Below are 25,028 nucleotides of genomic sequence, written 5' to 3' on the forward strand. Positions count from 1 at the left end.
TTTTGAGATGGAGTTTCACTCTTGTTGCCCAGGCTGGAGTGCAATGGCACAATCTCCGCTCACTGCAACTTCTGCCTCCCGGATTCAAGAGATTCTCCTGCCTCAGCCTCCCGAGTCGCTGGGATTACAGGCACCACGCTTGGCTAATTTTTTTTGTTTTGTATTTAGTAGAGACAGGGTTTCACCATGTTAGGCTAGTCTCAAACTCCTGACCCCAGGTGATCCACCCGCCTGGGCCTCCCAAAGTACTGGGATTACAGGCATGCACCACCGCGCCTGACCCAGTGGTGGATTATCTCTTACTGCTTATGTATGTCTACATTTTCTTTTGTTTTGGTTGCTATATTAATTTCTTTGGTGTGTATATATAATGTGATATCTTTTATTGGAAATTGCAGTTATAACATTAAAATGCCATTGTGTTGTTTAATGCATATTGGCCAGAATTCCACCTACTTAGATAAAATATATGATGCCTGCTTTCTTTTGTTTGAAATTACATGACATACTTTTAAAAACTGTATATACTTAAGGTATATAGCCTGTTTTGATATATAGTACATAGTAAAATGATTACTGCAATCAAGCAAATTAACATGCCCATGACCTTACATAGTTAATTTCTTTTATGGTAAGAGTGCCTAAACTCTACCCTCTTAGCAAATTTCCACTATACAATACAGTATTATTAAACTATAGTCCTCATGCCATACATTAGATCTGCATGCTTATTCATCTCATAACTGTAATTTGGTACCCTTGAACCTACATCTCCTGATTCCCCCTGCCATGACCCATAGCCATGATTCTACTCTCTGTTTCTATGTGTTCAACTTAAAAAGAAATTCCACATATAAATGAGATTATGCAGTATTTTTCTTTCTGTCTCTGGCTTATTTCACTCAGCATAATGTCCTCTAAGTTCACACATATTGTCAAAATGGCAGGATCTCTGTTTTAAGGCTGACTAGTATTCCATTGTATATATCTACCACGTTTTCTTTATCCATTCAACTGTCGTTGGACACTAAGGTTGATTAATATCTTGGTTATTGTGACTAATGCTGCAATGAACATGGGAGTGAAGATATCTCTTTGACATACTAATGGAATTTCCTTTGGATATATACCCAGAAGTGGGGCTGCTGGATCATATGGTAGTTCTATTTTTAATTTTTTTTTTTTTTTTTTTTTGAGACGGCGTCTTGCTCTGTCGCCCAGGCTGGAGTGCAGGGGTGTGATCTTGGCTCACTGCAACCTCCGCCTCCCGGGTTCAAGTGACTCTCCTGCCTCAGCCTCTTGTGTAGCTGGGATTACAGGTGCCCGCCACCATGCCCGGGTAATTTTTTGTATTTTTAGTAGAGATGGGGTTTCATCATGTTGACCAGGCTGGCCTCAAACTCCTGACCTCAAGTGATCCACCCACCTCTGCCACCCACAGTGCTGGGATTACAGGCGTAAGCCACCGCACCTGGTCCTATTTTTAATTTTTAGAGGACGCTCCGTATGTTTTCCATAACAGCTGTACTAGTTTACATTCTCATCCACAGTGCACAAGAATTCCTTTCTAGCCACAACCTTGTCAACACTCGTCATCTCTTCTTTTTGATAATAGAGATTCTAACAGGCGTGAGGTGATACCTCATTGTGGTTTTGATTTGCATTTCTCTGATGACTAGTAATGTTGAACATTTTTGCATATGCCTCTTGGCCATTTGTAAGTATTTTTTGAGAAATATCTTTCCAGGTCTTCTTTCCCAGTCTTTTTTCTTTTAATAGGTGAGTTTAGCCTACTTATATTTATTGATATGATTAATATAGTTGGCCTTAGTCTGTTTTTTAAAAATATTATTACATAACTCCATAGGTTTAAAAAACTTTCACCTCAGGTTTTTTTTTTTGTGTGTGTAATATTTATCTTAACCTAATGGTGTTTTAAAAAATTTATTTCTTACGATATTTAGAAAGGTTTGTATATTCTATTGGCAATCTTTATAACTTTACCCAATGCACTATACCTTCTTTCTTTTGATGATACTATGATAAAATTTGTGTACATTGTCTTCCTCTCTGCTCCTCTGCCTCTCTTTACCATATAATATTGGTTAATTATGTGCTTTTTATTAGTGTTCACCTTGGGAATACCACTGTCTATCTAATCTATGGATTTGTCAGTTGTTGTTGTTGTTTTTTTCCAGAGACAGGTCTCCCTCTGTTGCCCAGGCTGGAGTGCAGTGGCACAATCGTAGCTCATTTAAGCCTTGATCTCGCAGGCTCATGCTATCCTCCCACTTCAGCCTCCTGAGTAGCTGAGACTGCCTATAGGTACACGCTACCATGCTCAGCTAATTTTTATTTTTTATTTTTTTTGAGACAGAGTCTCATTGTTGCCCAGGCTGGAGTGCAATGGCGTGATCTCAGCTCACTGCAACCTCCACCTCCAGGGTTCAAGTGATTCTCCTGCCTCGGCCTTCTGAGTAGCTGGGATTACAGGTGCCCGCCACCATGCCCAGCTAAACACTCAGCTAATTTTTTTAAAAAAATTTTTAATAGAGACAGGGTCTCACTATGTTGCCCAGGCTGGTCTCAAACTCCTGAGCTCAAGGGATCCTCCTGCCTTGGCCTCCCAAAGTGTTGGGATTATAGGTGTGAGCCACCATGCCTGGCCAAAGATTCATCAGCTTTAAATGACATGTTTTGACTTTTAGCTATTTCTCTTTACAGTTCTATTGTTTTCACTTTATGTATTTTGAAACCGTTTACTCATTTAGGATTATCAGATATTTTTGCTTAATTGATCTTTTTATTATTATATGATATCCCTTTTTATCCCTGGTGATAGTCCTTACTCTGAAATCTTTTTCCCCCAATATTACCATAGCCCTTGTGGCTTTTAAAAAAAAGTTGCATTTCTTGTCTTTGTTTTACAGTGTATAATGTTTCTATTTTCTCTGATTGCCTTAAGATACTTTTCTTTATCTTTGGTTTTCAGCATTTGACTATAATTTATCTAGTTTTTGTCGATTTCTGCATGGATTTTTCCGAGGTTCTTAGATTTCTGCTTTGTTGCATTATATTAATGTAACAAAATTCTTGGCTATTATTTCTCCAGCTATGTCTTCTGTCCTGTTCTTCCTCTATTCTTCTTCTGTGACTCCATTTACACATTTGTTAGACAATTATATTATCCTGCAGCTTTTGGATTCTCTGTTTTGCCTTTATTTTTGTCTCCTTTTTCTTTTCGTTTCAATTTGAAAGCTTTCTATGATCTATCTTCAAGGTTGTTGATTCTTTCCTTGGCTGTGTTCATTCTGCTGCTAAGGCTATTAAAATAACTTTTTGTTTCTCTTTTGTAGTTTCTATCTTTTTGCTGACATTTTCTTTATGTTCGTGCATATTATCCATCTTTCCATTATATTACTTAACTTACTAATCATAAGCATTTTAATGTCTCCGTTTGGAAGTTGTAAAATCTGAGTTATTGCTGGTTCTGGTTCTGTTGATTGCTTTATAATTTGACAATGTACTTCTTTTTCCTTACCCTTTTGGGGATGGGGCTGTCTCAGCTTTGCTGTTTCCCCTTCCCCAGAAGCCAAACTCTCATAAGAGCATTTTCTGCCATGATACAAATGGGCACTACCCACTGCTTTGACCAGTGCAAGATCCTGGCTGGAGTGTTTTTTTTTTTTGTTGGTACCCTGGGGCAGAATGCTCTAGTTTCTATTCCTCCTATGGAAGTAATGGATCTTTGCCCGGTCCCTGGGTGAGGAAGATTTTCTGTCCCACTCCCAAAGGCTTGATGCTTTTGTTCCCTGAGAGGGGTGAGTTTAGAGAAGAAGGTGGAATTTTGTGTTGTGCTACCAATGAGGGCTCTGCCTGGTTTCCTTACCTACTCCTAGTTTTTCTTGTGGTTGGTGGAGATTAGTGAAATAGAGCCTGTTAAAGATAGCTAAATCCCCTTGCATATGGGGTTCCCAGTTCTTCTAAAGTGCTATAGTAGCCCACACTTAAGCTTACAAGTTTATTAAAGTTTTAGCAGTTTTCTTTGTACCTGCTTTCATGCCAGCCAACTCTTCATCCTGTGCTCTATCAAGGTGAAATAGTATGTTATGTCCCACATCTCCTTGTTGCTTCTTAGAATTCCATTTATTTGGCTACCTTATGACTGTAGCCTACTTATGGGCTCCACAAAATTATGACTTTGTAGATTATAAAGCTCTTTCTTATTGGTAGAGGGGAAGTACTGCTGTCTTGTGGCTTTCTATATCTTAATCAGTATTATAGGAATGGAATTGTAATATATGTAGTCTTCTGTGACTTTTTCTTGAGTAATTCATATGTTCTTGAAATTGAGTCATGTTGAAGTACTGATAGTTCATTCATTTTCACTGCTGTGTGTATGCGTATGTGTGTGTGATCACATTTTATTTTTCCATTCTTTTCCATGTCTCCTACTACTTTGCACTATTGTGTATTCCCATCGTCTTCTATATTTTCAAGCTTTTCATATTGACTTCTTTGGCTAATAAATAAACTTGCTTAATTTCATCTCAAAAGAAAAGTTTACTTTATTTCTTGACTTTTAGTTCACCTTTGGCTATTGCCATATCTGTCCTTATGCTTGCTTATTACTTCTATTTCTTTCTTTTTGAACTTTACAACTTTTATTGTGGCATTTACAGTTTCTCATTGCTTTGCAAGAACTAATATAGGTTTCAGTTTATTGTCTTGCAAATACCTTAGAAGCATAATTTCCTGGGCTGTCATCTGTCTCTTTATTTTGTATGTATTTTTCCCCTAAATCAGAGTTAAAATGATGTTTGGCCAACAAATCTGTCAGATTTTCTAGTTCATACCGTGCTAAATGAAAGTTCATGCAAGGTAAGAATAGTATGATTAGTTATAAAAAAGTGAATAATTATAAAGCAAAGTATTATTATTACCAGAATTAAAATCAGGATAATATTCACTATCAGGAATTCATATGGAATAAGTTGTTTTGGATAGCTAGAATTTACCTATGAAAACTTTAGTAACAAAATTTTTAATTTTAATTTTTTTTAGTAATACATCTTAATCATTTTGATGTTTATCTGAAGTATATTGTATATCTTCTTGCCTTTTTATAAACAAAGGCAAGGTTTATTATTGCTTGGTCATAATACTGCACACAGTTGCTTCTGGTCTAAATGCACACATTTTAATTGCTAATTATGTAAGTATTGTTCAATTGTGCTTAATTACTAAGTTGGGATTACTGAGGCTGTAATAGATGCTAATGCATTCATTTGAACCAAAATTCAATTTTAATGAAGGATATTGAACTTAATTTGCCCTTTCCTTTATGGCTTTAGCTTGTTTTCAATGTATAGTACAGTATTGTACTGTCATACCAAAATGGCTACTGGACTTAGTAATTTTTCAGGATGTTTGTTTTTTTCTGAGAGGTTGCAAATTAGTACAGTTTGAATTACTGTCATTGCTTTTTATAGCATTTCTCACTTATGCTTTTTTATCAAGTTGATAGTTGTTACTTTTGACTACAATCAATGCTTTTGACTCTAACTTTTCCTCTTCCTTTTGACATTTGTAATCTGCTATGAGCTTAGAAATCAAACAACCAACTTGTGAGAATTTCTTATAAAATAAGAGACAGAGGGAGTTTTCATATGATACAGCATATGGCAGTTTGTTGATTGAACTTGTTAATAGTTATTTTGGTTATTTATTTCTTTTATTTTTTACTTGTGTTCTAAATAGGCAAATTTACTGGATGGTTGAGTTCTGAATGGTGGAGTGATACTTATTACTACAAGCAAAGCTACTGTGTAAAATATTCCATGGAACATATTTTATCATGATTAGTTTTTGAAAAATAAATGCTAAATATCATATTCTTATTATTCAGAATTCTAGAGGGAAATTAAAACGACTTAGTCTTTCTGTGCCAAATTAGTAGGTGAGTATATCAGCAGGGAAAGGGGGAGATGTTATATACATGCGGTGACATTCCTTCTGTGTTTCTTCTTCCTGGCTCTGGTACATATATATATATATATATATATTTTTTTTTTGAGATGTTTTATTTTGCTGAGAGTTTAGAGATGTTAGTTTAGATAAAGTAGATGTTTAACGTAAAAATCATGTTAAAGCAGTTTGAGGAAATGTGATATGATACTAAAACCCTTATCATTTTTAAGAAAAACTAAAACAATCTTGTATCTGGAATGAATTAGGTAAAAACAGAAAATTTAGTTGAGTTCTTTAAAAAAAGATACAATCGCTTACAGCCAATGTAGTCTTGGCATGTGTTGACAGAGAGGTTTATCAGGTAAACGGGTGAGGACGTTATTCATCAGGACTCTGAAAAAGGAAAAGACAAACAAGTCACATATTTCTGGTTCTCTTCTCATCTTGGGTCAAACATGGTATTATTATTATTCTTATGAAACCACACAAATCCACTAAATTAGTTGTTTTTTCCTTCTAATTTTTTTTTTTTTGAGATGGAGTCTGGCTGTCGCCCAGGCTGGAGTGGTGTGGCATGATCTTGGCTCATGGAAACCTCTGCCTCCCAGGTTCAAGTGATTCTCCTGCTTCAGCCTTCTGAGCAGCTGGGGTTACAGGCATGCGCCACCATACCTGGCTAATTTTTGTATTTTTAGTAGAGGCAGGGTTTCACCATGTTAGCCAGGTTGGTCTCAAACTCTCGACCTCAAATGATCCACCCACCTCGGACTCCCAAAGTGTTGGGATTACAGGCGTGAGCCACCATGCCCAGCCTTCCCTCTAATTTTATTTAAATTATAATTTAATTATAATCTAATTATATTTAATTATAATCTAATTATATTTAAATACTTGATAGTAATAAAATTTTAACAAATATAAGTTATTATATGGAGGAAAGCAGTAATGTTAGTAACTGAAAAAAAAAAAAAAAAAGCCTAAACCCGTCAACAACAAATGGTGGAAAGGAGATGATTTAAAGGAATTTTTTTCTTTACCAAGATTAACGTAGGCACACCTTGTTTTATTTTTATTTATTTATTTATTTATTTATTTATTTATTTATTTATTATTTATTTCGTTTGAGACAGAGTCTTGCTCTGTGGCCCAGGCTGGAGTGCAGTGGGGCCATCTTGGCTCACTGCAACCTCTGCTTCCCAGGTTCAAGCAATTCTCTTGCCTCAGCCTCCTGAGTAGCTGGGATTACAGATGCCCGCCACCATGCCTGGCTATTTTTTTCTTTTTATATTTTTAGTGGAGACAGGGTTTCACCATGTTGGCCAGGCTAGTCTTGAACTCCTGACCTCAGGCGATCTGCCCACCTCGGCCTCCCAAAGTGCTGTGATTACAGGTGTGAGCCACTGCACCCAGCCCACCTTGTTTTATTGTGTTTTGCTTTATTGTACTTTGCAGATACTGCATTTTTTAAAATTGAAGGTTTATGGCAACCTTGCATTGAGCAAGTCTATGAATGCCATTTCTCCAACAGTGTGTGCCCACTTAGTGTGTCTGTGTCACATTTTGGTAATTCTCAGAGTATTTCAAACTTTTTCCTTTTTTTGAGTCAGGGTCTTGCCTTGTTGTCCAGGCTGAAGTGCAGTGGTGTGACCATGGTGTGCTGCAGCCTCAAACTCCTGGGCTCAGGTGATTCTCCTGTCTCAGCCCCCTGAGTAGCTGGGACTACAGGCATGTGTCACCACGCTCTGCTAACTAAAAACAAATTTTTTTCTGGTAGAGATGGGGTCTTGCTATATTGCCCAGGCTGGTCTCAAACTCCTGGCTGCAAGCTATCCTCTCTCCTCAGTCTCCCAAAGCATGAGATTACAGACGTGAGCCACCCTGCCCAGCCATCAAACTTTTTATTACTGTATTGTTTGTGGTGACCTGTGATCAGTGATCTTTGATGTTACTATCGCAATAGTTTTGTGGTGTCACAAACCATGCCCATAGAAGACAGCAATCTTTTTTATTTTTGAGACAAAGTTTCACTCTTGTTGCCCAGGCTGGAGTGCAATGGTGCAATCTCAGCTCACTGCAACCTCCACCTCCCAGGTTCAAGCGATTCTCCTGCCTCAGCCTCCCGAGTACCTGGGGATACAGGCATGTGCCACCACACCCAGCTAATTTTCTATTTTTAGTAGAGATAGAGTTTCACCATGTTGGTCAGGCTGGTCCCGAACTCCTGACCTCAGATGATCTGCCCGCCTCGGCCTCCCAAAGTGCTAGGATTACAGGCGTGAGCCACCCCACCCAGCCAAGACAGCAATCTTAATCGATAAATGTTGTGTGTGTTCTGACTACTCCACCAACCAGCCATTCCTCCATATCTCTCTCCTCAGGCCTTTTTATTCCCTGAAACACAACAATATTGAAATTAAGCCAATTAATGACCTTACAATGGCTTCTAAGTGTTCAAATGAAAGGAAGAGTCCCACAAGAATTATGGGCCCTCAAGAATTATGCTAAATCTACTCTGCCTGTGCTCTACAATGGAACAACAAAGTCTGAATGATAGCACATCTGTTTACAGCATGGTTAACTAAATATTTTAAACCCACTCTTGAGACCTACTGCTCAGAAAAAAAAGGTTTCCTTTCAAGATATACTGCTTGCATACCTCCTCACCTTAAATCAAAAACTAGAAATGATTAAACATAGTAAGGAAGGCATTTTGCAAGCTGAGATAAGTCAAAAAACCAGGCCTCATGCACCAGTTAGCCAAATTGTGAATGCAAAGGACAATTCTTGAAGGAAATTAGAAGTGCTACTCCAATGAACATACAAATGATAGGAAAGTAAGACAGCCTTATTGCTGATGGAAAAAGTTTTAGTGGTCTAGATAGAAGATTACACCAGCCACAACATTCCTTTAAGCCAAAGCCTAATCCAGAGCAAGGCCTAACTCTACTTCATTCTATGAAGGCTGAGAGAGGTGAAGGAGCTGCAGAAAAAAAGTTTAAAGCTAGCAGATGTTGATTCATGAGGAAAGGAAAGAAGCTGTCTCTATAACAGAAAATTACAAAGTGAAGCAGGAAGTACTAATGGAGAAGCTGCGGCAAGTTATCCAGAAGATCTAGCTAAGATCATTCATGAAGGTGGTTCCACTAAACAACAGATTTTCAATGTAGATGAAACAACCTTCTATTGAAAAAAGATTCCATACAAGACTTTCATAGCTAGAGAGGAGAAGTCAATGCCTGGCTTCAAAGCTTCAAAGGACAAGCTGACTGTCTTGTTGGAGGCGAATGCAGCTGGTGACTTCAAGTGGAAGTCGATGCTCATTCACTGTTCCAAAAATCCTAGGGCCCTCAAGAATTATGCTTAATCTACTCTGCCTGTGCTCCATCAATGGAACAACAAAGCCTGGATGACAGCACATCTGTTTACAGCATGGTTTACTAAATATTTTAAGCCCACTCTTGGGGCCTACTGCTCAGAAAAAAAAGATTTCCTTTCAAGATACACTGCTCATTGACAAGGCATCTGGTCACCCAAGAGCTCCAATGGAGATCTACAAGGAGATTCATGTTGTTTTCATGCCTGCTAACACGACATCCATTCTATAGCCCATGGATCAAAAACTAATTTTAACTTTCAAGTCTTATTATTTAAGATGTACATTTTGTAAGGCTATTGATGCCATAGATAGTGATTCCTCTGATGGATTTGGGCAAAGTCCATTAAAAACCTCCTAGAAAGCATTCACCATTCTAGATGCCATTAAGAACATTTGTGATTCATGAAAGCAAGGTCAAAATATTCACATTAACAGGAGTTTGGAAGAAGTTGACTCCAACCCTCATGGGTGACTTCGAAGGGAAGACTTCAGTGGAAGAAGTAACTGTAGATGTGGTGGAAATAGCAAGAGAACTAGAATTAGAAGTGGAGCCTGAAGATGTGACTGAATTGCTGCAATCTCATGATAAAACTTGAACGGATGAGGAGTTGCTCCTTATGGATGAACAAAGACAGTGGCTTCTTGAGATGGAATCTACTCCTGGTAAAGATGCTATAAACACTGTTGAAATGACAAGAAAGTATTTAGAATATTACATAAACTTATTTGATAAAGCAATGGCAGGATTTGAGAGTATTGACTTCAATTTTGAAAGAAGTTCTCTTGTGGGTAAAGTGCTAGCAAATAGCATTGCATGCCATAGAGAAATCTTTCATGAAATTAAGAGTCAATCAGTGTAGCAAACTTCATTGTTATCTTATTTTAAGAAATTGCCACAGCCACCCCAGCCTTCAGCAACCACTACTGTGGTTAGTCAGCAGCTGTCAACATTGACATGAGACCCTTCACCAGCAAAAAGATTACGACTCGCTGAAAACTCAGATGATTGTTAGCACTTTTTAGCAATAAAGAATTTTAAAATTAAGGTATGCACATTTTTAAACATAATGTTATTGCACACTTAGTTGACTACACTATAGCGTAAACATAACTTTATTATGTGCACTGGGAAACCAAAAAAATTTGTGTGACTTGCTTTATTGTGACATTTGCCTTATTACAGTGGTCTGGAACCACACCCACAATATCATTGAGGTCTGCCTGTAAAGACAGTAATGATGTGCTTAAGAATATTGTGATAGGCCGGGCGCGGTGGCTCACGCTTGTAATCCCAGCACTCTGGGAGGCCGAGGCGGGCGGATCACGAGGTCAGGAGATCGAGACCACGGTGAAACCCCGTCTCTACTAAAAATACAAAAAATTAGCCGGGCGTGGTGGCGGGTGCCTGTAGTCCCAGCTACTCGGAGAGGCTGAGGCAGGAGAATGGCGTGAACCCGGGAGGCGGAGCTTGCAGTGAGCTGAGATTGCGCCACTGCACTCCAGCCTGGGCGACAGAGCGAGACTCCGTCTCAAGAAAAAAAAAAAGAATATTGTGATAAACGCTGGGCGCGGTGGCTCACGCCTGTAATCCCAGCACTTTGGGAGGCCAAGGTGGGAGGATCATGAGGTCAGGAGTTCAAGACCAGCCTGGCCAACATGGTGAAACCCCATCTCTACTCAAAATACAAAAATTAGCTGGGCATGATGGCACACACCTGTAATCCCAGCTACTCAGGAGGCTGAGCCAGGAGAATGGCTTGAACCCAGGAGGCAGGGGTTGTGGTGAGCCAAGGTCATGCCACTGCACTCCAGCCTGGGTGATAGAGTGAGACTCCATGTCAAAAAAAAAAAAAAAGAATATTGTGATAAAATATGAGTGAGAATGTATTCAGTTTTTACGGGCTCATATTCTAGAAGACAGAAAATCTTTTAAAATTGTTGGAACTATAAACAGCCTTATAGAATATAATTAAGAAAAGGTTTTTCATTGAAAAGGCCTCTTTGGGGTTTTAACAAATCCAGATTTAATGGTATTAAATTTAAGCATTAATTTTTATTCATGTCTTTGCCTTTGATTGAAATATTTGCTTTAGTTTAGTACTTACAAGAGAATAAGAGAATTTAGTCCATAAAATGTTGGTGGGGAAATTCGACTGAGGTGATTATCTTCAATGATCCTGCCAGCCAGAAGAAAAAAATTAATTCATTTATATATCTCTAGAATCTAAAAACTAGTGCTATAAAATGCCACATAAATTAAACATACAGCCATTCTAGTCTGTGAAGATCTTCAAAAACACCCGGCTTCAGGAAGGTTATTCTGTTATGACTAAGATACCTGGAAAAGGAGAAATGACTACAATAAATTTGTAGCTTTTTGATGTCTTACAATAAGAAAAGTAAAAACAATAATCATCTATCTTAAATTTTTTCATATAGCATTCTCATCATGACACTTCCCTGCCTTTGAATCTCTAAGAATTGCTATCACTTACCTTAACATACCTAGTTTTAAATTTCCCCGTAATTAATTAATCAATCTATTCATTCACCTATTCATGTATTCATTAACCTATTTTGAATACTTACGCCATGGCACTGTGCTAAGCATGCCATCCCTTTCTTTAAGGGGCTTTGAGTCTGAAGAGACCACAGCATGTGAACAGATTACTTTGTAATGTCAGGGAAACAGAGGGAAGTGTATAATGCATGGTTGCTCTGCCATTGCAGAGGAGAAAGCACCCAGCTTTGCTAGGAGTAGGGACTGCAGAGTGTGGAGGAATGAGGAGACAGGAGAAGGCTTTACTAAACAGAAGCACAATTGAGAAGAGTCTTGGATGAAGACATGCAATTCACAAAGCAAAGAATGGGCAGGAGCTATTCTAGGCAGAGGAAATAGCTTATGCAAAAGCAAGAGTTAAGAGAGTCTGACAAGTTAAGAAATCACCAGGTAATTCAATGGGGCCTCACCATGAAGGGGCTATGAGGAGAGACAGGAGACAAACCCAGGAGGCAGGCAGGGGCCTGTTACGGATAAAAGGGTATTGCATCCCTTGCTAAAGAGTTTGACTCTGCCTTACCCATCTTTACATCCCACTCCTCTGCAAAGTGAAATAACTCTCTGTTCTATTGTGTTGATCTCCTCTTCTTGCCATGTTCACTCATGTCTCAATCTCTCTAGTGTAGCAATTCACTGCACTAAATCTGCTATCGAATAGTTTGATTCCTGACTCCTGTACTTATTAATAGTGACCTTGAGCAAGCAATGAATTCCTGTAAGCCTCAGCTTCCCCAACTCTAAAATGGGGATAATATCAGGATCTACTTCCTATGGTTTAATAGAGGCAATGCATGCCATAAACATTCAGTATACATTATGTTTTATAGCAGTGTCTCTGCTCACACCTCTTACTCCAGTTTCTTCCCTCTTTCCTTTTTCTTTCTGCTTATGATTCACATGCAAGTAAGAGTTCAAGTTTGACTTCCACTAATACACGATTCACACTGATTTCTCTCTCTTCTTCAGTCTTTCATATCCTGAGTAAACATCCTGTAGAATTTCACCTGCCAGGAATCTGTTCTCCCTTGCTGGGTTTGACTTTTGCTCAGGGCTAGTGAGCAATGGCATCCCGTGATAGAGCCTCTTCCTTCCCACCTTTGCAAACCTGGAGCCCAGGTGGGCACAGTAAAGGGTAAGAAATGACTTACAACCTCAGGGGGTTCTCTTATACAAAAACCCTCCAGGTAAAAGACATTTGATCCACTATTGCTCCCTGTGCTCACCTGTTTTGCCCAGTCCTCTTCATTTTTCAGAGCCATCCTTTACTGCTCTGGACCTGAGATAATCACTCCTTTCAGTGAACCATAATAGCAATTTTGGTTTCGGCAACACAAGTTTGGAACTTAAGTACTTTTAAAAAATGGTTCTCTAATGTTGTATATATGTTGGCATTGTTTTCCCATCTTAGATCATAAACTTCTAGAGAACAGGAGTCCTGCCCCTCCCCAGTGATAGCTCAGTGCTCTATCTGAAACATTAAGATATAACTACTTAAAGGGAGCAAGCCTCAGTTATCTTTCTATGCCCTCATGGTGTCTACCTAAAATACGTGCACTCTATGAGGGTTAATGAATACTTATGGATCTAATCATTATTTAGATCCATAAATCATCAGGTATCTAATGATTATTATTATCATTTTTTGAGATGGAGCCTCTGATGCCAAGGCTGGAGTGCAGTGGCACGATCTTGGCTCACTGCAACCTCCGCCCCCCAGGTTCAAGCGATTCTCTTGCCTCAGCCTCCCGACTAGCTGGGACTACAGGCGTGTGCCACCATGCCCGGCTAATTTTTTGTATTTTTAGTAGAGACGGGGTTTCACTGTGTTAGCCAGGATGGTCTCCATCTCCTGACCTCGTGATCCTTTCACCTTAGCCTCCCAAAGTGCTAGGACTAACGATTATTTAACTAGAAATATGTGGCATCTTTAACACTCAACAATATTCCGGCACTATAGAAAAGCTATGAAAAGAGATGGAGAACACTTTTAAGTTTACTCTCCAGTTCTGTACTGCTTTTCAAGAGCTTCCTCCACATCCACTGAACATTAAACCAAACAGATGGTGTTTAGTAAATTTTGCAAAGATATATGGAAAGAAGACAGTCAGGAGCCTGACAAGAGTGAGTCCAATATTGACGCTGGGTACTTTGCTAAGACATAAAAGAGCAGGGATGGGGTAGAAGGGGAGAGGATATGGCTAAAGTGGTTACTGTTAAGGCTTCGAGTCTTCTGCAGTCTTCTTCCATTTTGCTAGTAAATTACTAGGTGTTCTTGACTCAATCCCAAACTCTGATACCACAAGCTAAAAATCTGACTGGAATGGGTTTCTTGTGTTAGGATAGAGAACAGGATACGTGGAAAGCAAGAGGACATAAATGGAAATACAGGGAGTTATGTATTCATGTGGTTATACTTCTTTCCAGTTACTTCTAGAATGCTGCATGGCAGAACTGAATAAAATGGAACATTGAGAAAGCCTGTTTTTTTTAAAAAGAAGCACAATGAGATGCCACTTCACACCCATTAGGATAGTTATTGTCAAAACAAACAAATGAAATGAGAACATAAATGTTGGTGAGGATGTGGAGAAATCGGAACTTTTGTGCATCACTAGTTGGAAAGTAAAATGGTACAGCTGCTGTGGGAAACAGTATGGCAGTCCCTTAAAAAATCAAAATCAAATCAAATGGCAGTCCTTCAAAAATCAAAGAATTACCATCTGACTTAGCAATTCCACTTCTGGGTATATACCCAGAAGAAGTGAAAGTGAAAGTGGGGACCCAAACAGATATTTGTATTCCTGTGTTGATGGCAACATTATTCACAACAGCCAAAAGGTGGAAACAACCCAAATGTCCACTGACAGATAAACAGTTAAACAAAATGTGGTATATAAATACAATGGACTATTATTCAGCCCTAAAAAAGGAAATTCTGACACATGCTATAACATGTGAACATTAAAGACACTGTGCTAAGTGAAATAAACCAGACACAAAGACTACATATTTTATGATTCTCCTTATATGAGGTACTTAAGGTAGCCAATTAATAAATACAGAAAGTAGAATGATGGTTGCCAGGGGCTGGGGAGGGGGGAAATGGGGAGAGACAGCTATGAGGAATTATTATTCAACAAATATGGAGTTTCAGTTGGGGAAGATGAAAAAGTTTTGGAGGTGGATGGTGATGATGGTTCCACAACAATGTGAATGTACTTAATGCCACTGAATGGTTTACTTAAAAACAGTTAAATGGTGAATTTTAGATTATGTATATTACACCACAAAAAGCTTTATTTCTTTAACCTTACAGTATTTCATGCATTTGTAAAAGTGGGATTAGTGAAAAAAGAATAATTGAATAACTAGGGAAGTCTTCAGGTTTTTTCTTCTTCATCACAAATATCATCATCAGGCTTTTTTTTTTTTTTCTCAGAGACAGGGTCTTGGTCTATGGCTCATGCTGGATGCTGGAGTGCAGTAGTGCAATCCTAGCTCACTGCAGCCTCAAACTCGTGGGCTCAAGGGATCTTTGTGCCTTAGCCTCCCAAAGTGCTGGGATTGTAGGCATGAGCCACCCTGCTTGGCTGCATCAGGCTTTTACTTTGTCTAAGTTCATTCAGTCATCACTCCTGTCACCATGGCAAATGTATATTGAATTCTTAGTATGTGTCAGGCACAGTGTGCCTAATGCTTCCCACGCATTTTCTTGTTTCTTACAACATCCCTGAGGTACGAACTATTATAATTTGTGTTTTATAGTAGAGGCAACTTATGCTTAGAAAGGAATATAAATTGGCTGGGTGTGGTGGCTTACACCTGCAATCCCAGCACTTTGGGAGGCTGAGGCAGGTGGATCATGAGGTCAGGAGTTCAAGACCAGACTGGACAAGATGGTGAAACCGCGTCTCTACTAAAAATACAAAATAAATTACCCAGGCATGGTGGCGGGCACCTGTAATCCCAGCTATTCGGGAGGCTGAGGTAGAGAATTGCTTGAACCCGGAAGGCGGAGGCTGCAGTGAGCTGAGATTGCACCACTGCACTCCAGTCTGGGTGACAGAGAGAGACTGTCTCAAAAAAAAAAAAAAAAAAAAAAAAAAAGGAATACAAATTGCTCAAGGTCACACACCTAGTAAGTAAGGCAATCAGGGCTCAGACTGAAACCTGTCTAATTCACAATCCCATGGTCTTAGCCACGGTGCTCTACTGCTCCTTCAGCATGACTTGCATGGCTCCTTGGTACTGTCATGGACAGGGAGTCTGGTCTGGATTAGAATAGTCTAGGCTGTCAGACTACCATGGAATGGGCAAATTAATTCCCACTGGTACTTACAGTTTAGTAAGGCTATTCAGTCCTCTGAAAGCATAGATGGAGATGGATGTAATCTTATTATTTTGCAGGTACCTGTGAAAATGATTATTAAAAAGAAAAAAAATGAAGCAGAGTTTCACTTTTGCAAGACAAAAAGAATTCTGTGGATGGATGATGGTGATGGTAGCATAGCAATATGAACGTGCTTAATGCCTCTGAAGATAGACTTAAAAATGGTTAACATGCTACATTTTATGTTATGTGTATTTGATGACAATTAAACATTTTAAAAATTGAAAAAGGTAAACATTACAAAATAATTTAGTGAAGCCGGATATCATGTCTCTTCATGTTTCTATTAAATTTATGTACAATTAGGCTGGTTTGTATTTAGAAATTCTAGCTATAAAGATGAATGAATAACAGCCAAAGCTTACTGTTGGAATTTTCTAGAAATAAAATGTTAACACATAGTAAAGCCCTCACAAATCAGAAGTCTAGAAGTCAGACTTTTAATACAGGTCTTGTTATAATTCTTTAAACTTGTTAAGTGCTCAACACAGTGCTAGCCAACCTAAAAGTTTATGATGTTTTTAATGTCCCAAACCATATTCTATGTTAATCACAAATCTGTCAACCAAGTCAATTTTGATCTCATTAATTTGACATCCAAACCTTGTTCCAAAGACTGTTTGGGGAAAATTTATAAGGAGTAAAAGTGGCAAAAGAGAAAAACATAAGCAAAAATAATCAGGACTGGAAGAATATAAATTAGATTGGAATGTCAAGACAAGAATGCAGGCTTACATAGTTAAGTAATACTGAAAATACGACCTTAACTGGAGGTCAAAGGAAATGGGTACCAGAGTATACGCTATTGCATCATTGCACCCACACAAAGTTTTGCATTTCTACGTGTACTTGCCCCAGATTGTGGGAATGACAAAGGAAGGATTTCAAGGCTGCCTTCATGTTCTGAGTGTGGGTCACCATTGTTCTTTAGAGTGTCCTGAAAGTTTATATGTAATTTGTTATAATTTTTAGGAGGAATAAGAAAGAAACCAATATGAGCGAACATTCAGTTAAATTAGAAATTTTGACTGAAAAGTACCCTATTTCTCCAACATGGAAGAAAACCTAACTTTGACTGTGAAATGTTATTATAAAATTTATTATAGGCTGGGTGAAGTGGGTTATGCCCATAATCCCAGAGCTTTGGGAGGCCAAGGCAGGAGGATCATTTGAAGCAGACCAGCCAGGCAGGGCAACATAGTGAGATCCTATCTCTAAAAAAAAAAAAAAAAGGAGCCAGCTGTGGTGGCACATGTCTGTAGTCCTAGCTACCTGGGAGTCTGAGGTGGGAGGATCACTTGAGCCCAGGAGTTTGAGGGTGCAATGAACTACGATCATACTACTGCACTCCAGCATGAGTGACAGAGTGAGACCCTGTCTCTTAAAAAAAAAAATGATTATGCACCTGAACCTGACATGCTGTGGGCCCAATCATGTAGTAGGTAATGAGTGGTTCTCATTTATCATGCATTTGTTTGTTTATTTCTAGTGTTATAATCATCTACTAAGGAATAGGCTGCATTGCCTGGAGGTCTAAAGGTATAGACTTTTAATAACCAATTAGAAATTTTTAAATAATTAGGCTATTTTGATCATTTTGTTACATGGAACAAATTGGTCATTCAGGAATTAATTCATCCACATTAGTATGGTGGTTAGTTCAAAAAAGAAAATTAATTCAATGTTTATTGTACAAAAATGCTAAGCCACTGTATTATATAAATCTGAATTTTGATATTTAGATTTGTAGTCTAGCTCCTTTAAATAAGTGGACACAAGGTGATGCTACAGAAAAATTCTTTAGTCTCCAGAAATCAGAAAATAGAATAAGTGAGTGTACTCTTGAAGTTTTGTCAGGCCTAATTGTGAAAAGTTCTGCTCTTTTGACTGATAAATGTTCAGAATGAAATTTTGAAAAGTTATTTTCATTAGAGTTTCTGTTTTCAAATATGAAATAGATATTCTGCAGAATATCTGGATTTTTAGAACATTTCACTTAAAGAAGTGGGTTAATTTTTCTTCTGATTCCACTCAATTTCCATCTGTTATCTTTAAAAATGTGCAGATATATATTAATTTATCAGGTTTCCCTATTGTAAAACCAAAATAAGAACCAATCTATATTGGTATAAAAATGAAACAATGAATCCTGAGATATTTCTTAGTTAGTGTGATTTAGGTACAGAGTATCTAAACCCAACAATTCACCATATGACAACATAATTTAGTCACAAAGTTGACCTAAGTAACAAACATCACGTGGGCCAGTATGGATTTTGAGAGTTCTGAAGGGAAGCTAGCATGTCAGATACTACTCAAGGCCAAAATAAAACCCACTCACAAGGCAGATGTGAAAATGGAATCAAGTCTCCAAGACAACATGCTCAGAGGTTTCAACCCACAGTGACTTGCTATTTTAGGTAGATAATGAATTTGAAAACACATGGAAGAAAATTCTTCACTTTCTTGATGGTGGATCTGGCAAAAGAGCATAACATTTTTCTCTAAGATGAGCATTGAGGTATTCCATGCTAGAATAATGCAGAGGATAAAAGCTTCTAAGAATCTCCATTTTGGGGGAATGTGGTAGGAGGATTCACAGTATACATGTTCCAGTTCCTTTGGAAATACGTGTCTGAGGTTTTTCTAGAATGGTTTCTAAAATTACTCAGAAAAAATAAGTGTTACCTGGAAGTCTTCAGTTAACAGCTGAATACTTCCCTGAACAGGGATTAGACACAAGCAGTGGAATAGTCTTGGTGTTCACAGAAGTGGGAAGAAAAAGATATGCCCAAAAATGCTAGTTTATTTTAATACCAGGAATTAAATATTTTCTTACAACTTCTGAAGATCATGATAATTCTTGAAGCAATCAGGAGGAAGCTTTCTTATTAAGTTCCACTGAAGTGACCTGAAATAAATGTAAATTTTGATTCTTAAAGTTGTTTTTTCTTTACTTTTAAATTACAACAATAGGGATAATTACAAACTATTTACTTTAGTACTAGCTTTCAGGAAACATTTTGCTTCATAATGTCTCTCTCATATTTGTCATATCACTTGAACTAGGTCTAGCTGTTAGTTTTGCACTATTAAAGCTATTCATTTTTTTAAAATTTTGGTTATGACTGTAATTCTGACAAAAAATGTTAAAAAATAAAATTGAAAAAATTGATTTTCAGTTATGTTTTTCTTTCCTATTTGTATTTAACAAACATTAGAAGGCATCTCAGTTTCTAAGTGACAATAAAAATAGTGTTTTCTGTTTAAAAAACACTCAAGAAATTCTCAATATTTCATTGCTCATATTCCACCACCTTAAAATTAGTTATGAAAGAAAACATCAATTGGTACCTATAATTGGATCATCTTTATTCAATAAGTGATTCCATTTCAACTTCTAAGAAGTTGTAAAGAAAGATTATCTTTTGTATCACAATTTAATAAGCAGTTTCACACAGACCAGATCCACATAATTGTGGTTGTACTGGAAAGGTCCCAAGCCCTTAATTTTTTGTTTTAGAACAGCAATGTAATGTAGCAAAAGCAAAATAAATGAAACAGTAAAAAAACCAAAACCAGTGTAGCTGGGGTTCCTTGCATGAATCACACACAACCTTTCCAAGTCAGTCTCTTTAACTGTGAAAGGAGGGATTTGGATTAGATGGTATCTAATAATATGATATTATTAGTACTATCATTATATAGTACCATGGAGCAGATACTAATAAGTGAGCAACAGACTGCTTTGTCTGGAGGTTAACTTAACTCAGGTTAAGACAGTTTTATACAATAAGCACTAACAATGTTTAGGTTTTGAAGCGGTGTTGCTTAAACTTGGTGATGAATCCTTCTTAAAAAAAATTTTCTTGGACTCTTTGGAACACATTTTCGGACTCTAATTTGAGAAACACTGTTCTAGAGTCTAGAAGACCATGCACTCTCAATGAAGGTGAGAATTGGTTCTTAAGAAAAAAAACCTTACTTTTTATATGTATAATGCACAGATATACACAAGAACATATATAGTATATCTGTATTATTATCATTATTATTATTATTGAGATGGAATGTTACTCTGTGGCCCAGGCAGGAGTGCAGTGGCACGATCTCGGCTCACTGCAACCTCTGCCTCCTGGGTTCAAGCGATTCTCCTGCCTCAGCCTCTTGAGTAGCTGGGATTACAGGTGTGCGCCACCACACTCGGCTAATTTTAAAATTTTGAGTACAGACGGGGGTTTCACTATGTTGGTCAGGCTGCTCTCGAACTCCTGACCTTGTGATCCACCCACCTTGGCCTCCGAAAGTGCTGGGATTACAGGCGTGAGCCACCGCGCCTGTCCGTATATCTGTAGTATTAAAATTTCACAGGAGGAGACAAATAGAAAAAAAAAAGTCTAAAAAGGCTCCCTGGGGGAAGGGACACAATAATGAAAGAAAAAATGTTAAAAATCACTTTTCTAGACTACACATATCAGACACTTAATGGTTTTTTAAATAAATAATGCCAAAGGCTGATTAACAAGTAATTCCCTTTTGAAACTACTCTCAGTTGCTGGCTGTCACCAAATATTATTTCCTTGTACATATTAACTAATTGGGGATCTCTTTTCTGCTAATGATTCTGACTTGACTTAGATTCTAAATTCTGCTTACATCCTGTTTAAATGTTTATATTGTGTCAAGATAAATTGTTAAATATTTGGATTTGGCTGGGTGCAGTGGATCATACCTATAATTCCAGTACTTTGGGAGACCGAAGTGTGAGGAACACTTGAGCCCAGGAGTTCAAGACCAGCTTGGCAACATAGTGAGACCCCCCCAGCCATCTCTACAAACAATTAAAAAAATTAGCTGGGCATGGTGGTGCAAGCTGGTAGTCTCAACTACTTGGGAGGCTAAGGCAGGAGGATCACCTAGCCTCAGAGGTCAAGGCTGCAGTGAACTGTGACTGCACCACTGCACTCCAGCCTGGGGGACACAGTGAGACCCTGTCTGTTTACAAAAAACAAACAAACAAAAAAACCTGAGTTTGATTTAAGGACATAGATGAAAGTTTAGTGTGTTCTTAAAGATGTATTCTCAGAATCACTTGAACCTGGGAGGCAGAAGTTGCAGTGAGCCAAGATCGCGCCACTGCGCTCCAGCCTGGGCGACAGAGTGAGACTGTCTCAAAAAAAAAAACCCCAAAAATGTGTTCATTCATTCATTCATTATCTCAAAAAACGTGTCGAATGCCTGCCATTTGCACATGTTGAATACTTGCCTTTAAGAAGTTTATACTCTATTTGCACAAATTATACTTTATCTATAAATAGAGAATTTTCTTTGAATAATAAGTTCAGTCTTACAGCCCAGGGCTAAAGAGGCAACCAACTTCTTTTTTTTTGTATTTATTTATAAATTCATTTCAATAACATTTATTTAGGGATTATTAGACTCTATTAGGAACTTTGGAGGATATATAGGCCATGGCATTTTCCTTTTTCAGGTAGAAAATAGGACCTGAATAGAACAACCCCAAATACTTTATAATATAACAAATCCTTATATTTTAAAATTTGACATTCCAACCTTGATTGTTCACAGAGTCAAAGAGGGTGTGTGTTTGTGTGTGTGTGAGAGAGAAATGGCCTAGTTTAATCATTATTGTCAAAGCTAGCTCTAGTTTTTGTAAAGGAAGTTCTTAGTATTAGATCATATAGTTCTAGTGATTAAATTCCAGGATCTTAAAGCCAAGTCTCAAATAGTCAAAATCAGTGTTTATCAAGCTAGAAAAAAGTAAAAATAATCATATCTATCTATGTTTGCCTGTTTTGTTCATTAGCATTTATGTGAAATGTCTTAAAAATCCCAACTTCAATAAACATTACTTGGAGTATTAGCTTCTTTGATACTTATATATGGTTCAGTCCTCTTCTGACATTTCCCTATAATAGCTCCAACTCAAAGTCTGGAAAGAACTGACTAATGAAATTTGATATTTACTTTTTAATGTATTTGCTATAAAGCATAGAGTTCTTTTTCTGTATGGAACTGAACAGACTGGGACTAGGTATGAGTCTAAGCCAGTGTTCTGCAGAGAAAAGTATAAATAGACAACTGCAATCAAGTGGCTCAACCTAAAGCACAAGAGAATGCTATTTTTTGAACAAAAAATAAAATAAAAATAATGTAGACATAAACTCCTGAGCTTTATTCCTATATCTCCAAATGCCTGTTGGAGATTTCCACTGAGTGACCTGTTAATCTCACAATGGAAAAAACATCTAACTTTGGAGTCCCCATCTTCCTCAGTTACTGCCACCAAGTCTCTTCATTCTCCGATCACACTGTTGCTTAGAACGGAAACCTTGGAGTCATCTTTGACTCCTTCTTTCTTGCTTTCTTGCAGACAATCATTTACAAGGACCTGGTCCCAGTTTTTTTGTTTATACCAGGGGTTGAAAACTGGTAGGTCACAGTTTTCTGCCCACATGTCTTTATGTATGTATGTGTATATTAGATCACGACAATTTTTAAAATTGAATGGGAATTAATTCAATGATTCAACCTTTGTGTGGGGCATGCCCTCTCTAGTTAGCCATTGCCTTATTCCCCTCCATTCCCCCAGCTTTCTCTCTCTGTTCTTTATTTCACAAATGTTGGTTGAATTGTTAAAGAATGGATTCAAATCTTACTCTGGGAAAATGAAAAATGAAATTGGCTGCATCAGAATATCCTTTGATTTGGATTTTCTAGTAATTTGATACAAGCAGTGGAGAAGGATTATGATTTTTTTCTCTGAAAACAGAATGAAATCATCATAGATTCTTTTTTTTTGTTTGAGACAGGGTCTTACTCTGTCATACAGGCTGGAGTACAGTGGCTTGATCACAGCTCACTGCAGCCTTGACCTCCCAGGCTCAAGTGATCCTCTTGCCTCAGCCTCCAAGTAGCTGAGACTACAGGTGTGGGCCATCATACCTGGCTAATTTTTATTTTTATTTTGTAGTGATGGGCTCTCTCTGTGTTGCCCAGACTATTCATAAATTCTTATACCCAGAATTTCCAGTTAGAATTTAAATCAGAGAAGTTCTCCATAAGACCTCAGGTTCTTTTGGGGGATTATTACTTTTTTCTTGCAGGACTAATTGCTTTGAGAAAGAGCCACAGTGAGGCAAGAAGAAGAAAGAATGCTGAAGAGCTCTTCTTTTCCTTAGTTCAAGCAGAAATGTTCCCTCTTTTGGAAAACTCTGCTGATATTCTCAGTTCATATTCCTTGGCCATCACAAATTGGGTAAACTCAGATCTGTGAATTCAATGGAAACACTATGCACAGGAACTCGGAGTTGTAGCTCTTACCTCATATATCAAGTATTTCAATTGCTGTATTATGTGGCCTGGTTTGAAAACAGTAACACTTGTCAATATTCATAAACTCAAGACTTACTCCTATTTTGTCCTCATATACCCAAAAGTGAGAGCCACAAGGCACTAAGGTATCTAGATGAAAAAATAAACTCAGCAAAAATATTGGATTAAAATAGCTATCCTCCACTAGTTTATTTTAAAAAAGTTTCAGCCAAATGTATATGTTTGTGTTGCTGAAGTTTGTTGAATTCAAATTAGTACTAGAAACTAACACTACAGGTACTAGAAATCAACAAACCACTTATGGTGATAATTTTTTTTTACATACATAAGTTTGAATTCCTTAAGAAAACAACAACATTAACATCTATGACTCAAAATGTGATTCAGAACAGATTTTAAATATGATATTTTGGGGGGAATATCTTATCCAATTTACCTTATTTTCTAACTTACACATCAGATTATATTAAAATTTGGGTCCAATAAATTCTAAAAGAGTTCTTTCAATAAATGTCAAGCGCAAATTCTATGTAATAGGAAAGCTCTATGTAATAGTTTAATTAGAAGCCATTTTTTCTTTAGTAGCACATGCAATTGATGACATTTTGGTTTAGATAAAATATGGTGATACTCCATACCTCACAGGATTATTATGAGGGGTTAGTTAATATAAAGAATGATTTAAGGTGGGGTCTAGCATTTAATAAATGCAAAATAAATATCAGTAATTATTATACCTGACCCAGGAAAAATGACATCATCTTTGAATAAAAATATATTATTAATAATGACATGGTCTTAATTATAATACAATTTTACAGGTGCCACCCGGCTGTCAGGATGAAGTCATTCTTTTCTACTTACATTGCAGTCACATTTGAAGAAACTGATGGAACAGCTCGTAAATTGGTTTCATCACAGTCAAGCTCCAGACCTCGGCAAAGACATTGCACTGGCACAGAACCGACCACTGAATCAAGGGGAAGTGGTAAGGCATAATGACAGTGAGGGACCAGGAAGAGGAGAGTAATGAAAAGAAAGAAATGAAAAGCTATGAGAAAATCATTTAGTACAAAAGCATATCATGTGTTACGTAGGCAATTTAGGCAATGCTTTAAATTAAGGTTCCAAAGTTTGCTTTTAATTTAATCTTAAAATGATGGTAGAGCATTAACATTTGGAAACACACATTTACCAGCTCATGCATTTTTTAAAAAATAGCAGACTGTTCTCCATTCATTGCAAAATGAATGAAATAATCTGCTCTTATTTCATTCATTTTGCAATGAATGGAGAACAGTCTGCTAAGGATTGACATGATAATGTGTGATGAGGCTTAATGTTCATATTACAACTGCCACTTAAAAATAAAGTAT

The 25,028-nt window shown here is 37.5% G+C and overlaps 1 protein-coding gene across 2 annotated transcripts in view; it reads right to left on the reverse strand.

Annotated features, from left to right (window-relative positions):
- Window positions 1-25,028, reverse strand: part of LOC116463451 (relaxin receptor 1) — a 122,625-nt gene that overhangs the window by 30,008 nt on the left and 67,589 nt on the right. Inside the window, exons 4-9 of one of the 2 annotated variants that reach the window (XM_032146562.2) lie at window positions 24,517-24,622; window positions 19,136-19,207; window positions 16,246-16,317; window positions 11,613-11,684; window positions 11,452-11,523; window positions 6,289-6,363 (exon numbers count right to left, since the gene is read on the reverse strand). In XM_032146562.2, coding sequence (XP_032002453.1) covers window positions 6,289-6,363; window positions 11,452-11,523; window positions 11,613-11,684; window positions 16,246-16,317; window positions 19,136-19,207; window positions 24,517-24,622 — 469 coding nt within the window. Of the gene's footprint in view, window positions 1-6,288; window positions 6,364-11,451; window positions 11,524-11,612; window positions 11,685-16,245; window positions 16,318-17,149; window positions 17,218-19,135; window positions 19,208-24,516; window positions 24,623-25,028 lie in introns of those variants that run through there. The other variant, XM_058434643.1, reaches the window with a different exon arrangement.

The sequence above is a fragment of the Hylobates moloch genome, unplaced genomic scaffold (genome assembly GCF_009828535.3).
Source record: "Hylobates moloch isolate HMO894 unplaced genomic scaffold, HMol_V3 SCAFFOLD_37, whole genome shotgun sequence".
Lineage (NCBI taxonomy): Eukaryota > Metazoa > Chordata > Mammalia > Primates > Hylobatidae > Hylobates > Hylobates moloch.